This window comes from Ambystoma mexicanum, chromosome 7p (assembly GCF_040938575.1).
Source record: "Ambystoma mexicanum isolate Mex_15411 chromosome 7p, UKY_AmexF1_1, whole genome shotgun sequence".
Taxonomy (NCBI): Eukaryota; Metazoa; Chordata; class Amphibia; order Caudata; family Ambystomatidae; genus Ambystoma; species Ambystoma mexicanum.
In genome coordinates, this window is record NC_090939.1 from 383139980 (window position 1) to 383159451 (window position 19472).

General features: G+C 44.1%; 1 protein-coding gene across 4 annotated transcripts in view; it reads left to right on the forward strand.

Moving 5' to 3' along the window:
- The window catches only part of SAMSN1 (SAM domain, SH3 domain and nuclear localization signals 1), a 1266558-nt gene that overhangs the window by 1237049 nt on the left and 10037 nt on the right, over positions 1-19472 (forward strand). For all 4 annotated transcript variants that reach the window (XM_069636417.1, XM_069636418.1, XM_069636419.1 and 1 more), the window contains one exon: positions 15624-15774. In XM_069636417.1, coding sequence (XP_069492518.1) covers positions 15624-15774 — 151 coding nt within the window. The remainder of the gene's footprint in view (positions 1-15623; positions 15775-19472) is intronic.

The window sequence follows — 19472 nt, forward strand, 5'->3', positions numbered from 1 at the left end:
ACTCTTGTGGCCTCTCCAAAGGCATATACTTCGGGTTTCTCAGGCTCCCGTAATCACATTTCATTCAATTGGTTTCCCAATGTCTCTCATAGAGCACTGCCAGTGCTCTTCAGCCATTATATTCAACAACTCTCTTGGCGTCTCCCAAGACATGTTTGGGGTTTCTCAAGTTCCCATAATCAGTATTATAACTTGTTTCATACAGTTCATTTAGTCCCAGTTGCTTGCCCCTTTCCTGAACCATCCGAGTACCTTCTCTTGGTCTAGGTTGGTTCACAGGGCTGGGAGTCATAATACGACAGCTTCAACATCTCTCATTCTCTTTTCTCTTGAGTCAGTCGCAACTTGCTCTCTGTTTGCTTCTGTAGGTTCTGCACACATCAAATGGGAGGTTTCGTTCCTCCAGGTTCAACTGTTCTCAGCATTGTTTAGTAGGCCAGTAGCTTCCGCTTTGTGGTCAAGCTACCAAGCGGGACAGTCTCTGTGACTCGTCCCTACAGCGGTTGCTCCACTGCTCACTACACTTGGCTGTTCTCTCACTCTCAGGCTTCCACTTGCTCCACGTGGTCACTGTGCTCTGCCCCTCAAGGTCGTACCTATGTTAGAGGTCCTCACCTGCGTAAGGTTCTCTCTTTTCGATTCAAAGTTTCTCTTGGGTGTTTGTACATCATCTGAAACAAAAGGGATATTTCTTTCCTCTTTGGCTACTGGGTTCAGGAGATATTCAGCATTACCTGAAACCAAAGGGATTGAGGATATGTCACTACTTGGTGGATTCAGAGCAGAAGGAGTCAAAACAGAAGTAACAACAGTGTTTCCAATTCCCACACAGGCAGATAATGTTCTATGAACCAGGAGTTCCTTATCTGAACGCGAGTCCTTGTCTTCCAGAGAGGAGTCAATCCCAGTGAGGTCCCACTTGCCCAGACCCCTAAGGAGGGTCTTGCTTAGCAGGCTCACCTCCCTAGCTTCAGATGAGAAGGCTCCCCCTGGGGAGACCCTACATTTGTCAGAGCCTCTACACCCATCATCTAGGCAAAGTCGCCACCCGTACACAAACTCAAGGACACACATTCACACACCATACAATCGCTCATTCAAAGGCGCATCAGGCACTCATACATCATACGCTCACTCATTCACACATGCCTACATAGCTACATACACACAACATTCTTACAAAGTTCTTCTTACCTTGTCCCTGGTCTGGACTCTTTATTTCTTTATTTATTTATTTGAACATTTATAAAGCGCACGTAGCCCAGAGGCATCTGGGCGCTGATTCTTAAGAGATTGGTTACTGGTTTGCATATAGGTTCACATAGATACATTACATAATCATACTTGACAGATTGGTTACAGATTTAGGCATAAGTTCACATAGGTACATTACACATTAATGGTTGTGTTTTTACTTAGGAACAGCTAGTTAATTGTAGATGTTATAGCCGAAATCAAGGCTCTGCCCCTCTCTTCCTGCAACAAAGACCCTCCAGCTCCCGCGAGCAAGAACAGGAAGCATAGAGCGCTTCCTAGCTCCTGCATATGGGCACAGGAGCCAGAGTGCTCAGGCAGCAATAGCCCATGCCATGTAAGTGTGAGGGAAGGAGCAGGAGCATCCCCTACATTCATGCATGCAGTTTCTCAGCCTCCATCCCCAATCGGCCATGCAATGCTGGGGAAGCAAATCTCCCCCGGCCTTGCGTGGTCCATTGTGCATGTACACTGAGAAACAGAAACTGTTAAAGGGAAACCAGTCCAGTCCAGCCCAGTATCCATCCCTTAGCTGCAGCTAGCAGCTGAGGGACCCTTCAGTGTTTTCAATGGGCTGGCTTTGCTCGCCCACAATAGGCAATGGTTCTTTTTTACTTATTGCACTATTCACAAGTCCAGTCTATTCATAAACAAATTAAAATTAAAAATTAAAACCTTGTCATACGACCGCTCAATCTGGTTATCAGTCTTTTTAAAAGTCTCTGTACAACACTCCTTCCATAACCTTTACTAAATCAAAAACCAGAGAGTTTTGCCCCTCTCAGTAGTAGCTGTCACCACTCGTCCGCTGTTAAGGTACTTACAGACTCCAGGAAGTGCCCAAAATGCTTAGATCTTAAAAACTTCAGAGACGAACAGTGTAGTGTCAAGTGTTGTAGAGTCTCATCCATCTCCTTTTTGTTTTTACACCACACTGCACATCTCTAAGTCTCTGTGCCAATGTTACTCACAGCACCGCTTTTGTTTCAAGCAAGTTTAACATGAATCTCATGAAACGAGTTCTGAAGTAGCTATTGGGAACTTTGACAGATATTTTGGAGTTGAGCTCACTGGTCTTATTTCTTCAGAAAGTTGTCGGTATAGTTTGTATCTATTAGCCTCATCGGTAGTTCGTATCCAGTCCATTTCCAGAAGCTTTCGTTTACCCTAAAGGGGTTCTCTTTCAAGTCAATTTCAGTAAGACAAATCTCCTCGAACAAAGCTCTGCATTTGTTTTCCCACTTTTTCAAAATTCCTCCTCCAGGCTCCATCTCTTCCCTAAGCATGGTAAGTATTGGAGGTGTATTTTCCAACACACACTTCCTAAACAAGGATAGAGATTTCCAATCCACCCATGCTTGGATCGAATTTACACCTAGTTCTCTTTGGATCACCTGGATGGTAGTTGAAGGCGGGAGGCATAAAACATGTTTCGAGAAGGCCCCTCAACTTTTACCCACAGGCCCTTTGGTGTATAGAGCATAGCCTCAGATCCATAAGTCACGGTGGGAACAACCTTAAGTTTATGGAATTCGATAATTGGAACCAAGGAAAATCGACAATACTTCAGCTGCAGTATCTTTGCTTGGTTCACCATCAATTGAGTTTTGTTTCTGAGATGCTTAACAGTGTATGTCTCCACTTTGCTCATATTAATATTTACTCCCAGGTATGTGATGCAATCTTCCTGGTCAATTTTCGTTGTTCCTAGCCGCCAGTTTAAATTGAACCATTTTGGTTCGTGGGTGTTTACATAATATCAAAATCCTTGTCTTTTTGGTATTTATCATTAATTTGTTTTCGGTCGTGTACGCCAATAGTTTTTCCAGTTGTCCTTGGAAGACAATTTGTGTCTCATCCAACAGGTTCAAGTCGTCTGCATAAAGCAGCCAGCTGACTTTCCCTTTACCAATCTGAGTCTGTTTGTTTCCAATGTCCGAGAGGTATAAGTTGAACAGTGCAGGACCCAAAGGGCATCCCTGTTTGAGGCCTCTGAAGGTCTGGATTCCATTAATTACCAGACCCGCTGCGTTCAATCTTACCCTCAATGATGTTTCAGAAGGTCGGGATTTCAGCTGTTGCACTAATTTGGTAGCACAGTTCCATCACTCCAGTTTCCACCACATACGTGTCCTGTCTACACTGTCAAATGCTTGACTCAGTTCAATGAAGGCCAAGTATGTTCGACATTGCCCTCCAAATCTCTACTTTTTAACACATTTAGAATTGTGATATTTGGGCTTGTTCCCAGACCGTTCATGAACCCTGTCTGGAATCTATCTACCTGGCCCACCTTCACTGCCCACTCGTTTAGTCTGGACAATAGAAACAAGCCGTAGACTTTGCCAATTACGTCTAGGAGGGCAATGCAGCAATAGTTTTTAGCATCACCCAAATTGCCCTTCTTGTAGATCGGAACATCACCCAAATCGCCCTTATTGTAGATCGGAACAATGGTTATGATGGGTCGGTGCCCCACCGCTCACTATGGAAGAGCCTCCCCTAACAGTTAGAAAATCTCCAGAATATTGTAGGCTGTACTGTTGACTGCTCTTCCCTTTCTGTGCAGCACACAAACTTACACCTCACATTAATATATTTACTTTATTAATCCTTAAATCTTGTTATGTTCTTTTCCATAACTAAGGTCTAGCAAATCTTCTCCCACAAAATTGCCAAAGATGGTGTGTGTTTCTTTTTTCAGCACTGTGGCCCCAAGAGCCAAGCAGTGGCCAAACATTGTCTCAGAAGGTATACCATGTTGGTAAGCAGTATCCCCCTAAATATCTGAAGCTCCCATGACCAATCGTAGCAGATCTAGTGGTGGTGTGATACCTGTAACTTTCCTGATCTTCTTCAAGGCCTCCAAATATGTTACATCAAGGGACACTGAACGAGTATGTGAGCCCTGTCTTCTTTTCTGCAGCATCCCTGCCATCAAACTTTTGGTATTTCTCAAAACATTTTTGCTAAGATTAATTTCGATTCACAATATTTTAGATCAACTAGCACAGTCAAAATTACTATTATTATTATCATTGAGGTATTTTTTTAGCGTGAACCTAGCTTTGTGAAGCAATGAAGCACTTTACAACCATAGGGGGGAAACACAGTGAAGGAATTAGAGAAACCGGGATCGGTGAGCTAACAACTGTGGAGGGGTAGAGCGGAAAAAATTGGGAGCAAAGGATCTGCAAGCAACCAGGGGAGCGAACAGTGGGGATCAGAGCACTCAGTCTTGTGTAGGGTGGAGACTTGGGTGTGTGTGGACCTAGGTGTTAGGGAGGACCCATTTCTTGAATTGGGGGTCTTGAGCTCCTCCCTGAACTGTAAATGTGGAGTGGTGAGTCTGATGTTGGCAGGAAGGAGGTTCCAGGGACTTGCAGTGTACAAGTTGTGCATTACTACACTCCTGATTTATATATGAGGTATGACATAACATAGCATACATTTATATACGGACATGCAGCATTTGCCTCTGAACCCTGAATGTTGAAAATAGAGAGCACTCACAGTAACACGCATGCAGAATACATATGTAACTTCAGTTCTATGAACTGTTTTTCTTCATGTTGCAGGAGTGCACACAGCGAAAGACAGAGGAGCTCATATCATACAGGGGCGTAATTTGCATGGAAGAGTGTTCTCTGCCTTTTGCCATGCACATTTGCACTCTACTGTGTAAATTAACATTTGGCGGCAGGGACCTGTGTGTCTGTATACACATAACGGCTTCCCGTCACCAAATTACGTCCCGTCCGCGAGCAAAATGAGCTCCAATATGTATTTCCGCTTTAAACAAAACCATCAAAGCCTTTACGATAGAGTCCTGCGCTTTTTCTAGTCCCCCTGGTCAAATCTTACAGGATGTGCACAGCGTGTACGCATAGTGGAATGTTGCCATATTGTGGCAGTTATTTCATGGGCTGCACCCATTGGTTTTATGACCCCTTTTGTAACACAGATTCTGAAGGCCCACATCATGTTTTGGTGTTCCTGTCCCTTCGCTTACATTGGGGTAAGCACATTGCACATTGCAACAGAAGATGTGTGTTGTTCTGTTGACTGTTTCTATTATGGAACCAGCAACAGGCCAGGGAAATACCCAAAGGAAATGTTGAATGTACAACTACTAAAAGTGGTGCGCATTTGGCACGCCACATAACAATACCAAAGAGAGTTTTGGATGTGGGCGAGTTGAGTCAAGCAGACTCAAAGAGAACCTAAAGCCCACCTCCTGGTGAGGTGTGGCTTGGTCTAAACTATCCTCCTCCCAAACTCCTGGCATGGTTCCACTGTTAGAGATATATTTCTGCACAAGTCAAAACGAGCACCCAGGAATTGGTGAGGTTGCCCAGGGCCCAGATGAGGGTGGGTGAGATTTGAGACTGTATCCCTCTTTAGGAGAATGGTCAGGCCTTTCTGAAAGAACTGCATGAGAGTTGTGGCTCCCATCTCCTGATGTGCAACCTGCTCTAGAGGGCATGCTCGGACCAAAGCAACTTCCAAAGGTATCCCACACTAAGGAACATATTCTATAATGACCAGGGGCGCCGAGTACGCGGGTGCTCTGGGGATCGGGCACCCCGAGGAAAGGACATCTGCGTAAAACACACTATACTTTAAAAGGGAGGGGGTTTTCTCGTGCGCCGGCACCCCCTGGAAAAAGCTGAAGTCGGTGCCCCTGATATTGACATACCCTGAGCCAGTTTGTTCCAAGAGCATTGCATTTTCTCATGTACATGGCATATAAGCAGCCCAGCCCCTTAAACGGGGGCATCTCTTTGGTGGTTGCTCAATAAAGTGTGTGGGGAAGTACATTGGCACCTTCACCACCCAGGAAGATCTTCAGACAGAGTTCTGGAAGGCTGGAAAAATAGGACACCTTCAGGACAGTGCCGGTCTCAACAAAGCCTAGCAAGCTTTCTACTGCCACATCTTTCTAGCCTCATTGAAGGAGGGATGCTCGAGCCAAACATAGTCATGAAATGAGTCCAGTGCCAACCGTAACTGAAACCAGGCATGTTTTTCACTACCCTATCCTACATATTCCTGCTGCTTGGTACCTGCTTTTTCTATACTGCTTGGAAGGTGGTTACGTAGGATCTCTGGGAGTTGCAGGCTGTGAATGTCCTGCAGATTGATTTCATCTTACCTCCCTGGCATCTTGTTCCATCCTGGCCAATGGGCCTCATTACGAGGTTGGAGTAGCCATGCCGTTTATACCGGCATGGCTACCCCCAAACTCGGGTCCGACTCAGGGTCCCGTGAAAGGGGAATTACTGGGCCACTCCGACCTCGGTGGGCCCAGTAATTCCCCTTGCGCGGGACCCAGAGCCGGTACGTCCCCATTCCCATTTGAGCCCCCATAAGGCTCAATGGGAATGGGGAGGATAGTAGCAGCGGTACCGTTCATTACAGCACTGTTGCTACCATCCAGTTCTGCTCGCAGGTGCCGCTCTGCATGCCTGGTCTGACCAGGCGTGCAGAGCGGCACCCACGAGCAGAACTCGTAATGTGGCGGTATGGCAACAACAGTCTTTTTCAGAGAAGGAACAGACATTAGCATCAAAACAATTGCCAGCTATGCTTTCAAAGCTTGCCAATCTAAAGTTCCTAGTTGTGTATATCCTGCTTTTGATCAATCTATTTTTGGTGCTGGCAAAGAAAGACATGCAGGTCATGAGACAAGTGATCAAGTAAAGGGCTATGAACAGGTTTGCCTCCTTTTATGGATGGATGCCATGTTGCCCAGGAATTGGTTGATATTGGTGACCTTCAGGAAGTTTGATTGACCTGTTGCCCAGTGTTTGTTTGGCATTGATGCCAATTAGCTAGCATCATTGTCCTTTTATCCAGTTTCTTGGGGCCAGAAAAAGATATCAGTTCCTTGTCTTTAGGGTTTTCTTCTATACCTTACCTTCGCTTTCACCAACTTCCTGTACCCTGTGTTAGAGTGTCGTGTCTCTCACAGAAAACTGACTCATCATTTAGTTGTATGATCTCCTGCCCATAACCCATATATTTAACTTTGTGTGGCATCACATGCTTCAGCCGATATTACTTCTTTGGTCTCTTACATTTATGGTCAATAGCAAGAAGCTGATTCTTGTTCCAACGCAAGTCACAGAAGTCCTGGGTTTTCAGGTGGGCCGGGTGCATGAGTGATTTATGATTGTTCCTCTGAGGCCGAAAACAAAGAAGTGAGATCCTTTATTGAGTTCCCAATCCCCACGCTGTGGCAGCCGGTTAGATATATCCCTCCATGTAGGTAGTTTTCCAAGGTCCATTGTACTGTTTGTATTTGCATTTATTTGACGAACAGGGACGTCAATTTCGATCAGAAATGTCTTACAATAACACATTTAAAAGTGGCAGAGGCATTTCTCAGAAGGGTGCCGGGACAATAGCACAGCCATGAGAGCAAGTGTTGAGCCAGTATATAAGAGTGTGAAAAGACTGGGCCATAGACGAGGCATAAAACAAACCAAGATTCTGCAGGAGTTAAAGGCTTTCCATCTTCACCACAGGTGTTCATACAACACTATGGTTTTATTGCAGGGGGCCAGGAAAGAGATTTGGTGGTGGCTAGCTAATTTAGAGGGTGGGAATGGTCCAAGCATTTTCGTTACACATCTGGACTTGGTTTTTGAGGCAGATAGACCTTTGCGAGGGTGCTTGCTGACCAGCAGTGTTTGTTCAGCATAACTGCATCCTGTTAGCGTCTATTAAAAGCTGAAACCTTTACTCATAGTTCCTTGACCAGGACCAGTTGTGGTTGCACACTCTTGTTGCTGATAAAAACGTGTTGATTGCTATTTAAACTACATGACTATCTCCATTGCTTTGGCATGAGAGAGTTCATTCTGGGGTATTGACACAGGAGTCATATTGGAATTCTTGTTACTCCAAGATGGCGGTCCTGTTGCTTAGATCTCTTTGCTTCACAACTTTTGAAAGTAGTCCCTTGGAACTTCAGTTGAAGTGCAGCCGCAGGGGCATAGGCCGTCTCACAGCCCTTGCACTCAGAAGGTCTAAGCGCTTTTCCTCATTCAACTGTGATTTCTTCTATGCCCCAGCACGTTCTCAGGTTCTGTGTCCCTCTGGTGTTTATGGCTCCCGCCTGGCCAACACAGGCATGGTGCCTGATGATTTGAGAGTTGGCTTTGTTTGCTATGGAGTCTCTGAGACCCCACTATTGTGATTTTTTGTTGAATCTACAGGGAGAATCCCACCAACTGCTAGAGGCTGACAGCTTGTCACTTCTTGAGTAGAGGATTTCTGGTTCTCCTTGTAACTCTGGGACTTATTGGCAGATGCTTCTATCTTCTATTGGGTGGCTTGGTCACTGGACACAGGGAGAAGGTACGAGTTAGCTTGGGCTGAGTGGTCTTGCTGATGCTTGTACTGTAGTTTGGACCCTGTGTAGAGACACCTATATTTTACTTGGACAATTATTTAGCCTCTGTGTTTCAGGTAAGCAGAAGTTACTGCATTGCGTATTGGTTCCTATCTGCAGTACCAGGTGGACATAATCTGGTGCAACGATTGTTCATGGGGAGGAATCCTCTCATTTGCCATCTTCTGAAGTGCATGAAGCTCTCTCACCTAACTGCCCTGAGATAGATGTCCCTTCGGAATGTCGGTAGTCCTGGCCAGAGAATGATGAGCCTTGTCTCCACTGTTTATCATGAAGGTGGCTGTGCTCTACTGTTTCATACTGCTTGATATCTTTCATATTTCTCCTTTCACCAGTTGAACCCCAAGAGGATTTCTATCCTGACCGTTGGAAGTATCAGGTCCTCTTCCATTTGTATCCTTACTTCGATTCACACTCATTGATTTGCAAAATGTGTTTTGAAAGGGTTTATGAGGCATGAATAGCTCCAGTGGAGGCTTTGGGAGTGGACTGTCTTTTGATTTCTCGCTGTTCGCCTTTCTGAATATTGGCCTCAGCGACTCTGGCGATCTGGGTGTGTTCTGACATGCTGGTGGCTAGTGTTAACTGCTCACTTTCTAGAGGTACCCTGATACTCAATGTTAAACCCTAATCCTAAGTATTGTTGTGCAGTTTGTGCTCCCAGAAGACTATCCTGTTTTGTTACAGAGAGATTCCTTAATATTGCAGGCCTTCAACAACCAAACCTGTGTTCTGTAAATGGAGGTGTTAGCCTTCATTTCTGACTCATGCTCTGTTGATTCTTCATCACAGCCCTGTACATTGCTAATCAATGTGTCAATCAATTCCACAAAGGGATATTTAGGCTTTTACAGTTTTTTAGATAACCTGGTAAAAGAAAACAGCATTTCAGAATCAGATGTAAGAATTTTAAGATTTTCAGATGTCATTACTGTTATTATTTTGCACTTTTATTTCTACTTATGATAGAGAGGAAAGAGTGTTCTGGCTCTTAGCCCCTCAATGATGTTTCGATCTAATAGAGAGAACAACATTGGACGCCTCTCCTGAGGAAACAGAATTCCATTTTAGTCTGATTTGTAAAAGAGAACGATAGGAGAAGTCAAAGGGTGGAAAATGTATACTCTTTTTCAAGCTCTTTAATCTTGGCCAGCAGTTCCTTTTCAATTGCTATTCTTGCTTTTTTTTGCAATGGGCCCGTTTTGTGGGTATGCCAATTGCAACAGGCTAGCCTACGTCTCAGGATGTTGTAAATAATGTATCACAGGAAGCCTTAATTCCTGAGGAGGCCATAAACAGGTTTAATAGGTCTGAATTACATTAGTATGGATGAGTCAGAAAGCTACTGATTTGAGAATGTAAGGTGTCCTACGGTTTGGCATGAACTGCAACTGGGCATGGTTCAGAATAAGCAAGCGTATAATTTAGTTCCAAGGCAATAAGGGAGCTATTTAAGAAGCTGCGGAAAAGGGTGTATTCTATATGTAGTAAGGATTCATGGACTTGAGAGATGACTTTTACTCTGAATGGAAGAGTCTCAATGTATCTCGTAAGTCTGCTTCCCCTTAACCAGCTCCAAAGGCTCCACTTGACGTAGTGTGATAAGGAAGCGTTTGATCTTGTATGAAAGGCTATGGCCACAACCTTATTATTGTCTTCATCTACAATTATCTGAGTATAACTCTGTTCCGAAGTTTGTTCTTAGCATACGATCAGAAGGTGCGGCTCTTTCAGTGGTCCCAAATAGGTATATAAACACCAGGGGCTGTTAATGATCAATTCTCCAAGGATCAAGTCCATTGAGGCACAGCATGCCTCAATCAACATCCTTCAGGTGCTCATGATAAGCCATCACCCTGTCCCAATTGATGCCACCCTATGCACATATTATTATTAAAGTTCTTTAGTGGCTTTCCTGTGGATGTTCGTAAGGTACTGTTTTCTTGTCTTCTATGATCTTTGAAAGGCATCAGTGGATTAAACTGAGATTTGACATTGAGTTGATAAAGTGCAGGTTGGAGAGACAAAAATCTATCTTGCCGGGCAGCTATTGGAAATGCCATATCCAGGCATAAAAAAGATTGTTATTGCTCTATGTAGCCTGACCTTTTCCCTAGCCTCTTTAAGGGCATTGTATAGTGGTGTCAATTCATCATCTGTCATTTGTGTGGTGTTGTTCACCCAAAGCACTCTAGGTTGAACGCCCTTGTGGGACCGGAGTCCAGGTATGGAAAGATTCATCAGAGGAGCTTAGAATGTGTGTGTGGAAAAACATTATGGCTCCAAAAGGTTTGTTGGGGGTTTGGAGGGAGGCACACAATGGCCCCGGCCAGGGAGCAATCTGAATTCTTACAGATGTAGATATGTTCATTTGCATTAGTCTCAATATGAAGGCACACAGATAGCTCACTGCATCTTCTCCCTCTGCAAGGCCGTACATTCTCAAACCTTTACACAAGCTCTTGTTCTCAACATAATCACAACAGGAACTGAGATTGGAGTCTTCCTTTTTAAGTGCAATCACTCTGGCAAATGATTTTAGATGTCACTTACTCTTTGTTCCAGTTGACCAAGCCTACTATAAGCGCAATCCCATTAATCATCTATTGATGTCAAAAATATCTTTAAAGTTTAGCAAGACAGAAATGTAGATATTGATGAAGGATAATGTTTAACATGCTTTAAAGATGCAGCATTCTTCCAGTCTTCAAAAATTTGATAATACCAGAGGCAATATAAAAGGAGCTAGAGTTCTGGGATTGTGCCCCTATGAAACCTCAGTCAATATCTGAAGCTCATTCTTATGGCATTGCATTACAGCCTTCAATAAATGTTAGATTTGCATTTACATTTTGTACCTATTGGAGAGAAAGGCAAAGATTTCTAAAAGAAACATTATGCATAAACTAAAATATTGGGGGAGGCGACTACCAATGCTTGATCATGATTAGTGGTCATAAAAAGATCCATTAGGTAGATGGTAAGGAGTAGGTGGGAACGTAAACTGGGGACATTGCAGACTGATAAGACACTAGATACATTAGCTACACATTAATAGAATAGCATTAGGACGAGATTAGAGATAGGGTTGGAATGTGCTTTTTGAAGGCACTCTTGAAGGCCTGAACAGTGGTTATGGTCTTGATATGAGACCTAAGATGTTCCAGTAAAAGGGAGAAAGAATGATAAAGGCGCAGAAGCAAGGGTGTCGGGGAGGGGTTTGGGGAGCAGAGTAACCAATAGATTGAATAAGGCATTCGTGCACATGGTATGAGGTGAAAAGTACAGGGTGATAGTGTTGGTTAGATTGGGGGGGGGCAGCACCTAAACAGATTTAAATACAAGGAGGAAGAGTTTGAAGGGGTCCTGTGTTGCATGGAGAACTATCCCACATCAGGTGATAGGTATGCAGCGGAGAGGAGCATGATGTGGAACAGGAATCGACAATATCAATGTGGTGAGTGATAGGTTTAATCAGAACTCTCTGTGGTGGTCCTTATAGGCAGCCTGGCACAACCGAAGGCAGAAGGTTGTAGTGTGGAAAACAATGATTGCATTCCCTCAAAAATAGTATGTGCATATGCCACTAGCAGAGTGCAAGCTTCAAGGTTACTTGTTTTGTAAAGTGGTTTGAATGAAGCAATGGCAATTCGCCCACGTACATGAGGATAGAAATGAGTGAGAATATTGTAATGCCCCACAAGTGAAGGGAGAGGAATACAAGCAGTGCAATAATACGAAGGAATCCGCACAAGCGGAACAGCTTCAGTGACGCTGCAATATACAAAGGGCCTGATTCACAGAAGTGTTTTATAATGGCGCAATCCCATAGTAAAATGTTCCGTGAATCAGGCCCAACGTGTCAGAACTGGTGCACTAGAAACTACTACTGAAGTTTCGGGTGTGTGCCAAGATCCCCAAAAGTTTGCTGCCTGTAATCATTCCGGCTCCCATCGCAATCACAAGATTGTGCAGTGACCGGAGCAAAAATGTCTTTACCAGCTGCTCAACTCATCTCCATCAGTAAGAGTTTGGCAGCATGCAGGTTGTTATCCATGCAAGGTCATGGTGTGTCAGCACCTATTCCATCTGTCAAACCATGTGTGTCAATTCTGAAATCTGTCATGGAGTTTCCCAGTTAACTCATTGTGTCCACCTGCCATGTCCAGTACAATCACAGACCATTAAATGCATGCCACTCTGCTTGATTGGTCTCTTCAGTGGGGCCATCATTGCAAGTGTATCAAACTCAGAAGTGCAAACATCAAACAAGTCCTGGTAGGGTGCACATTCTGTTCCTGGCACTAAAGTTGAAGGTAGAATGCTTTCAGCTTACATAAGGCATCTCAGAATGGGAGGGATTCAACAAGCCGGACAGAGTTGCAGCCTTCTTTGGTGGGCTCAGCAGCACAGCTGTCTGGCAACAAATAAAAGAGGAAACAAATATACGTCAGACCCAATGTTAACCCAAATCATACCAGTTTTCTAAATCTTTCCTTTTACATCAGATCGCACTGTGAATGTTAAAACCGCTTTGACAGTATAACCAATCTACTACCGAAATACTTTTCTTCCAATATGTAACTGCTCCTTGTGAAACCCATTGCTGACTCTTAATGAGAATTCAATTCCCTCATCATAAAAAACATAATATCCCTCTCCCACAGTTAGGAAATATCACATGAGATCCAGCAATAACAGAGAACTGCCATCGAATGTCTAACAGCTGGGGAGCAGGTGTAAGTAGATCTAGGTCACCTGGCCTAAGCCCCGCCCACCTGGTGCCTTCCTGGTTGCCGCTCTTTTTCACCACTTAGGAAGCCCCGCCCCCCAGGTGCCTTCCTGCTTGCCGCTCTTTTCCCTACTTAGGAGCCCTCCAGCCTTTTTTCCTTTGCAGCTGGGGAGCAGCTGTAAGTTGATCTAGGTCACCTGGCCTAAGCCGTGCCCACCTTCTTAGCCCTGCCTCTTCCTTCCTGCACTCAACTCTAGATCAAGGGCGTCTCTCGCCCGGGTGTCCAAAGTGAAGAGCAGTCAAAGAAAAGGGCAATTCCTGTTTGGACCTGTTCGGAACAGGAGGATCCAGGACCCGAACCCCTGCTAAAACAGCAGGTAAGCATGCACCAACATGTGTTTACACCCTCTGTCCCCACAGGCCATCCCCACCCTCCCTGGTGCCCCCGTGTTGTTCCTTTGTGCCCCCCCTTCCCGGACACAGGAGTCTGTCCTACTACATTCTGGTTTCACCATCACCGTCTTGTGGCCAATGCTGGATTTTACTTTTATGGACTTCATTGATTCACGGTACGTTACCCTTTCTCAACTCTCATACTGGACTTCCTTTGCATCTTCTACTCATGGTGACCCTGAATCATGCTGTTCCCATCTTCATCTTGTATCCTGGCTTGCAACATTATGTGTTACTACTGACTTCTGCAGTTGTATTCGCTCTCCCCTCTTGCTTCTCTACTCTTTTTGACTGCTTACTCTCTGTTCTCTCCTCCCCTCTCCCTTTTCCTATCTCCTCCCCTCCTCCCCTTACTTTCTTATATGCACTTACTCTACCAGAAATGTCGTCAGGCCTAGTATGGTAGTCGCTTGTCTGTTTCCATTTCCTTCCCACTCTCCCCCTCCCTTCCTTATCTATGTCTTAGCTCTTGCACTATCTGAAATGTCGTCAGGCCGAGTACGATGGTTAATTTCACATCCTTACTGTTCATGGCCTGTAAGAATGTCATTGTATTTCCCCTTGTTCCCTCCCTTGCCTTGAAGCACTTTGAAACACATTGTGTATAGGCATTATATAAATAAACTATCATATCATATCATATCAACAAAGCCTTTGCTACATCAATCATGGAGAAGTGATTGCATACCCACTCTGGAGTCATTTAGAGACTGCATTTCTGCGCGACACTCTACTTTTAGTTTCCTCTCTAGTCATTGGGCAAGATAGCCTTATTCAACCACATGGGGGATGGGCTACACTTCAAGCATCACATTTTAACTACCACCCTTTGGCACTGTTTGCACAGGTAGACCATACGATTGATCTGTGTTGCCAGCATGTTATATAATCTGATAAACAGTACTTCGGACCCTACCTTATGGATAGAACAACATTTTTTTTTAAAGACACTCCATCATCATGAAAGCTTGTTTTCTTCTCTTCCGGGTAGCCCAATGTTCTCCTTTATCACGCATCATTATTACATCTACTTTGGACCTCTACTCAGCTTAACCAAACAATAAGGACTGCTGTACCCAGTATACCTGCATGGTTCAGGTTTTCATATAAACATCAATGAAGCCAACATTTCTAGTTGAGATTTCTCAGTGCAATGCACAACTGGCTGGATGGATGAGACTTCTCTTTAGCTTAATGGACAGAAGATTTACCTTAGTAGGCCTATCAACTTTCATTGGTCAAATAACCTATATCTCCAAGCAGGATGTGTTACTCTGCTGGACAGCTATCACCTAGAATGTGCAACTCCCTAACTGCCCCAATCCACTATATAATGTCCTTAATTGTGTGCCACAGTCCCCAAAAGAATCATTTATTTTCGCGTCTGGACCACATACCTTGATTTGTGCAGGTTATCGTTATAGCACCGGCTAATGCTGCTAGAAGTAAGTGCCATTTCAATGTGCTCTACACAATGTTAATATAACATAACATGTAAAAACATGCTATGGTGAACTGTGTTACATTTAACGCTCGAATAGTATGATCACCTTTCAACCGTACAGAAATATATTATTGCTTCACATCATTGATGTAACAAGAAGTCTATGAAAAGAAAAGGATGTATAGGTTTTTACCTGGGTGTTGTGAAACAATATGGTATATATGTTTTTCTCTGGAGCACATACTTCAGTCCAGATGCAAAAGGGTAGGAATAACAGACATGCAAACAACCATGATAACAAAATGACTTATGTTCTGCAGGACTGGATATCAACACTTTTGCTCAATGGTTATGAGTCACTGGATGATTTGAAAGATATGAAGGAGAGTCACTTGATTGAACTTAATATAACAAATCCTGATGACCGGGCCAGGTTGTTGGCTGCTGCTGAAAACCTCCACGCCTCTGAAGGTGAGTATCAACACTCATCATTACAGCCCCCCACAGTTTCCTTCCACTGCATACAGTTAGAATCAGAATACCCTATATTTGGTATTGTTACCTTAAACTGCATTAATGTGGCAATGTATTTGGCATCACCTTTGAGGATGTGTTGTGTGGTGTGGTGGAGTAAGGAGACGGACAAAGGGGTGGCATGTTTCAATAAAGTTTTATTTAAGAAATAAAGAAAATAACCTACCTCTTCCTATCTCTAAAGTATTATCTCTACCTAAGCAAATATTATCTCGGGTGCTTGTCGTCAGAATATTTGTTCAAATAAAAAAGTGTCCGTCCTCTGTCCAAAAACACACTCTACCCCTACCACTGATCTACAAAAGGGTTCAGCATCCAAATGAAAATAGTACCAGTAGAATGACTCCCTTCTTCTGGTGAAATGGCTCAGTCTTTATCTCTTTTCCAACAATCCTTTGCACTAGCTTCTGATTCAACAAAGAGGGTATGATCAGAAGATTGACTCCCTTCTTCTGACCCACCTTGCACAGCCTTGAGGGCTGTCTTGGGATAGTCTTTGACAAAAGTCTTCAAAATTCTCTTCAGTTTGTCCCAAGAGCTCCTGAAAGCTGGCTTTACAATTCCAGCAATTCTTCCCTGTCTTATGACATTATGAAATGTACCTCCAGGCAGCTCTTGTTGTCTAGTATCCTCTTTAATCCTATGTGGATTATAATTGCAGCAAGGGAAATACCTCCTGATGCACTCTTGACTCTTAGATCTTTGGCTATCACTACTGTGACGAGGGAGATTACTCCCCGTGCTCTCTTGACTCGTGGTTCTCTGGGTATCACTACTGTGATGAGGGAGATTACTCCTGGGGTTCTTTTGACTCTTAATTCTCTAGGTATTGCCACTGTGATAAGGGAATTACTTCAGAGGCTCTCTTGACTATTGGCTCTCTGGGTATCACTACTGTGAGGAGGGTGATTACTCCCAAGGATCTCTTGACTCTTGGTTCTCTGGGTATACCTACTATGACAAGGAAGATTACTCCTGAGGTTCTCTTGATGCTTGGTTCTCTCTGTATCACCTCTTTGATGAGTGAGATTAATCATGAGGTTCTCTTGACTCTTGGTTTTCTGGGTGTCACTACTGTGATGAGGGAGACTACTCTTGAGGTTCTCCTGACTCTTGATTCTCTGGGGGTCACTGCTGTGACAAGGACGATTACTCCTGAGGCTCTCTCCGCTGCTCCTGTTACCTGTAGCGTGTCAGGACTGCATTGCCAGTCCTTCCTAGGGTGATGGGCTAACTAGCGTTCTTCAGCACTTCCTGCTTCTTTCCCTCTGCAGCCCGGTTCATCCTTGCAAGTCCGTTGAGACTTGGGCCACACTACTCTGGCGCATTTGCAGGACCACACAGGCCACCTCCCTGAGATCACACCACTGATGGCTTCTTTACAACTCTTTCACTGGTCAGGAGCTTGGCATCAACTGCAGTGCTCTGCCGACCCGTTCTGGATGGGGATGGGGACGTCCACACCGCCATGGATCAGCATTCTTACAGCTTTGCAGCCCCAGGTTTAAACTTCCAAGGCAGTGCTGGCTTCATGACAGCTGCTCTCTCTATTTCCCCATCCTTTCTGGCTCTCTATTTCCTGTAGCTGGATCCTCCGCACAGTAAAATTAAAGTCCTTTTTTACTGTTGTTGAGATAATCTGTATGCCTCCTTGGGGCCAACTCTACTCAGTACTATGTTAAGGCAAAGGGTTATTCTGCAGGTTTCTGTGACTCTTCTTCCTCTGCGTCATATTATTTTGTGAATCAAAGACGGAAGAGAAATTACAGACCATAGTGTTATCAGGGATTTCTGACAGGGGCTTGGTTCCAAGAGAAAACGGGTTAGGGAGTTCAACCACAGAATGAGAGTCCTTATCCCCTTCAGCAGAGTCTCTCCCTGAAGGGTCCTGCTTTCCACCGCCTCTAGGGGGGCTGTTGGGTAGCGGCCTCACCTCGCTAGCCTTGCAGGGAAGGGCTGCCCCTGGGGAGAAGTGACGAGATCCTGTGAATTGTCACAGGTATTATAAAATAAGAAGTGTGTTCCTTTTTTTATATGTATGTGGGATTCTTTTCAACACTTTGAGTCGAATATATGTCATAGAAGGCAGTGTTTGTCAATGCAAGTTGGAGGAATTGTTGTAGCAGCAATTAGACCTTGGAGGACTTTGCCCTCTTTGGAGAAGTTGGAAATTGGTAGAAATTCATAGGAAATAGTCAGCAAGATCTCAAGAATCAAACCCAATGTTTGACATATGTTTCAAAGTAGGTTGTCCGTGCAGCTAAACTAGTTAAAAAGTCAAAATAAAATAAAGATAAGTCAAATCTTTGCACAAAAATAAAAATCAAAGGATAAAAATAGTAAGGGAACTCATTGATAGAAGTTCAAATATTAAACATGAATCGCTTTAAGAAAAAGAAATATGTTTGAGCAGAAACCCATTCTTTTAAATAGGAGTGCAGAAACTCCCTAAAAGTGTTTATGTTAAAACAGGCAAGATATTAAATGGCATCACCAAAGGCATATTGCCACTGTTCAATAAAGTACAAAGGTGAAAATGCAGCTGACTGGTGGATAAAAGCACATAGTCTCGAAACCCATGTAAAAGCCTTGCATGTATTGCTTTATGGAAAGACAGGTGACTGGTTTGCACATCAATAGAGAGAGGCAATCGGTGGAGTGGATAGATGCAAGGACTGAGACATCTCTGCCACCAGGTCTGGTATGTAAAAAGAAAAGGGAATGATTAGCAGAGGAGGAGCCTGCTTTGGAAATGTAATGATGAATTAAGACTGAATGGGAGGGCAGAGAAAGTGTATCATCAGTGTGGTATAAGGTCTTAAAGAGGCCTTGCTAATGAAACGGTAAGCTAATGAATTGAATGAACATTGGGCACAACATGAGGGTTTTGGGAGTCTCTCTACCAGCCTCAGTCACAGGGGAGTCTCAACCAGATTGTTTAGCTCACTATCCCTTTCACAGAAGAGAAATATCCACAACATATCAGTCTGTGTCCTGCCCAAGAGCAGTCCAGCACCGAAACGCTAGGCAATTCTCTTCTGAACAAGAATACCAACAGCAACCCCAGACACATGTTCAGACCTGGCTGGTCCTCATCAGTGAGGTGGAGCTGTGCCTCTCTAAGAATAGTGAGCAAGGGGTCCACGTCTGGATTCCCCTAGTAACTTAGTGTGAGACCCAAAGTTATTTTTTAATATGCAAAACAGTGGCATTCTGGGAGTCTCTCTACTGGCCTCAGTCGTGGGGGAGTCTCAACCTGATTTTTTAGCTCACTATCCCTTTCACAGAAGAGAAATATACACAACATATCAGTGTTTGTCCTGCCCAAGTGCAGCCCAGCACGGAAATGCTAGGCAATTCTCTTCTGAACAAGAGTACCAACAGCAACCCCAAACATGTGTTTTGGCCTGGCTGTCCCTCATCAGTGAGGTGGAGCTGTGCCTCTCTAAGAACAGTAAAAAAGGGGTCCACACCTGAATTCCCCTAGTAACTTAGGGTGCGGCCCAAAGTCACTTTTTAATATGCAAAACAGGGGCAAAAGTCTTCATTGAAGGTCAAAGGGATGGATCTAGCATGTTTTACTCTCTGTTGCAGATAATGGATTTCATGGACAGGCTGTGATACATACATTGACA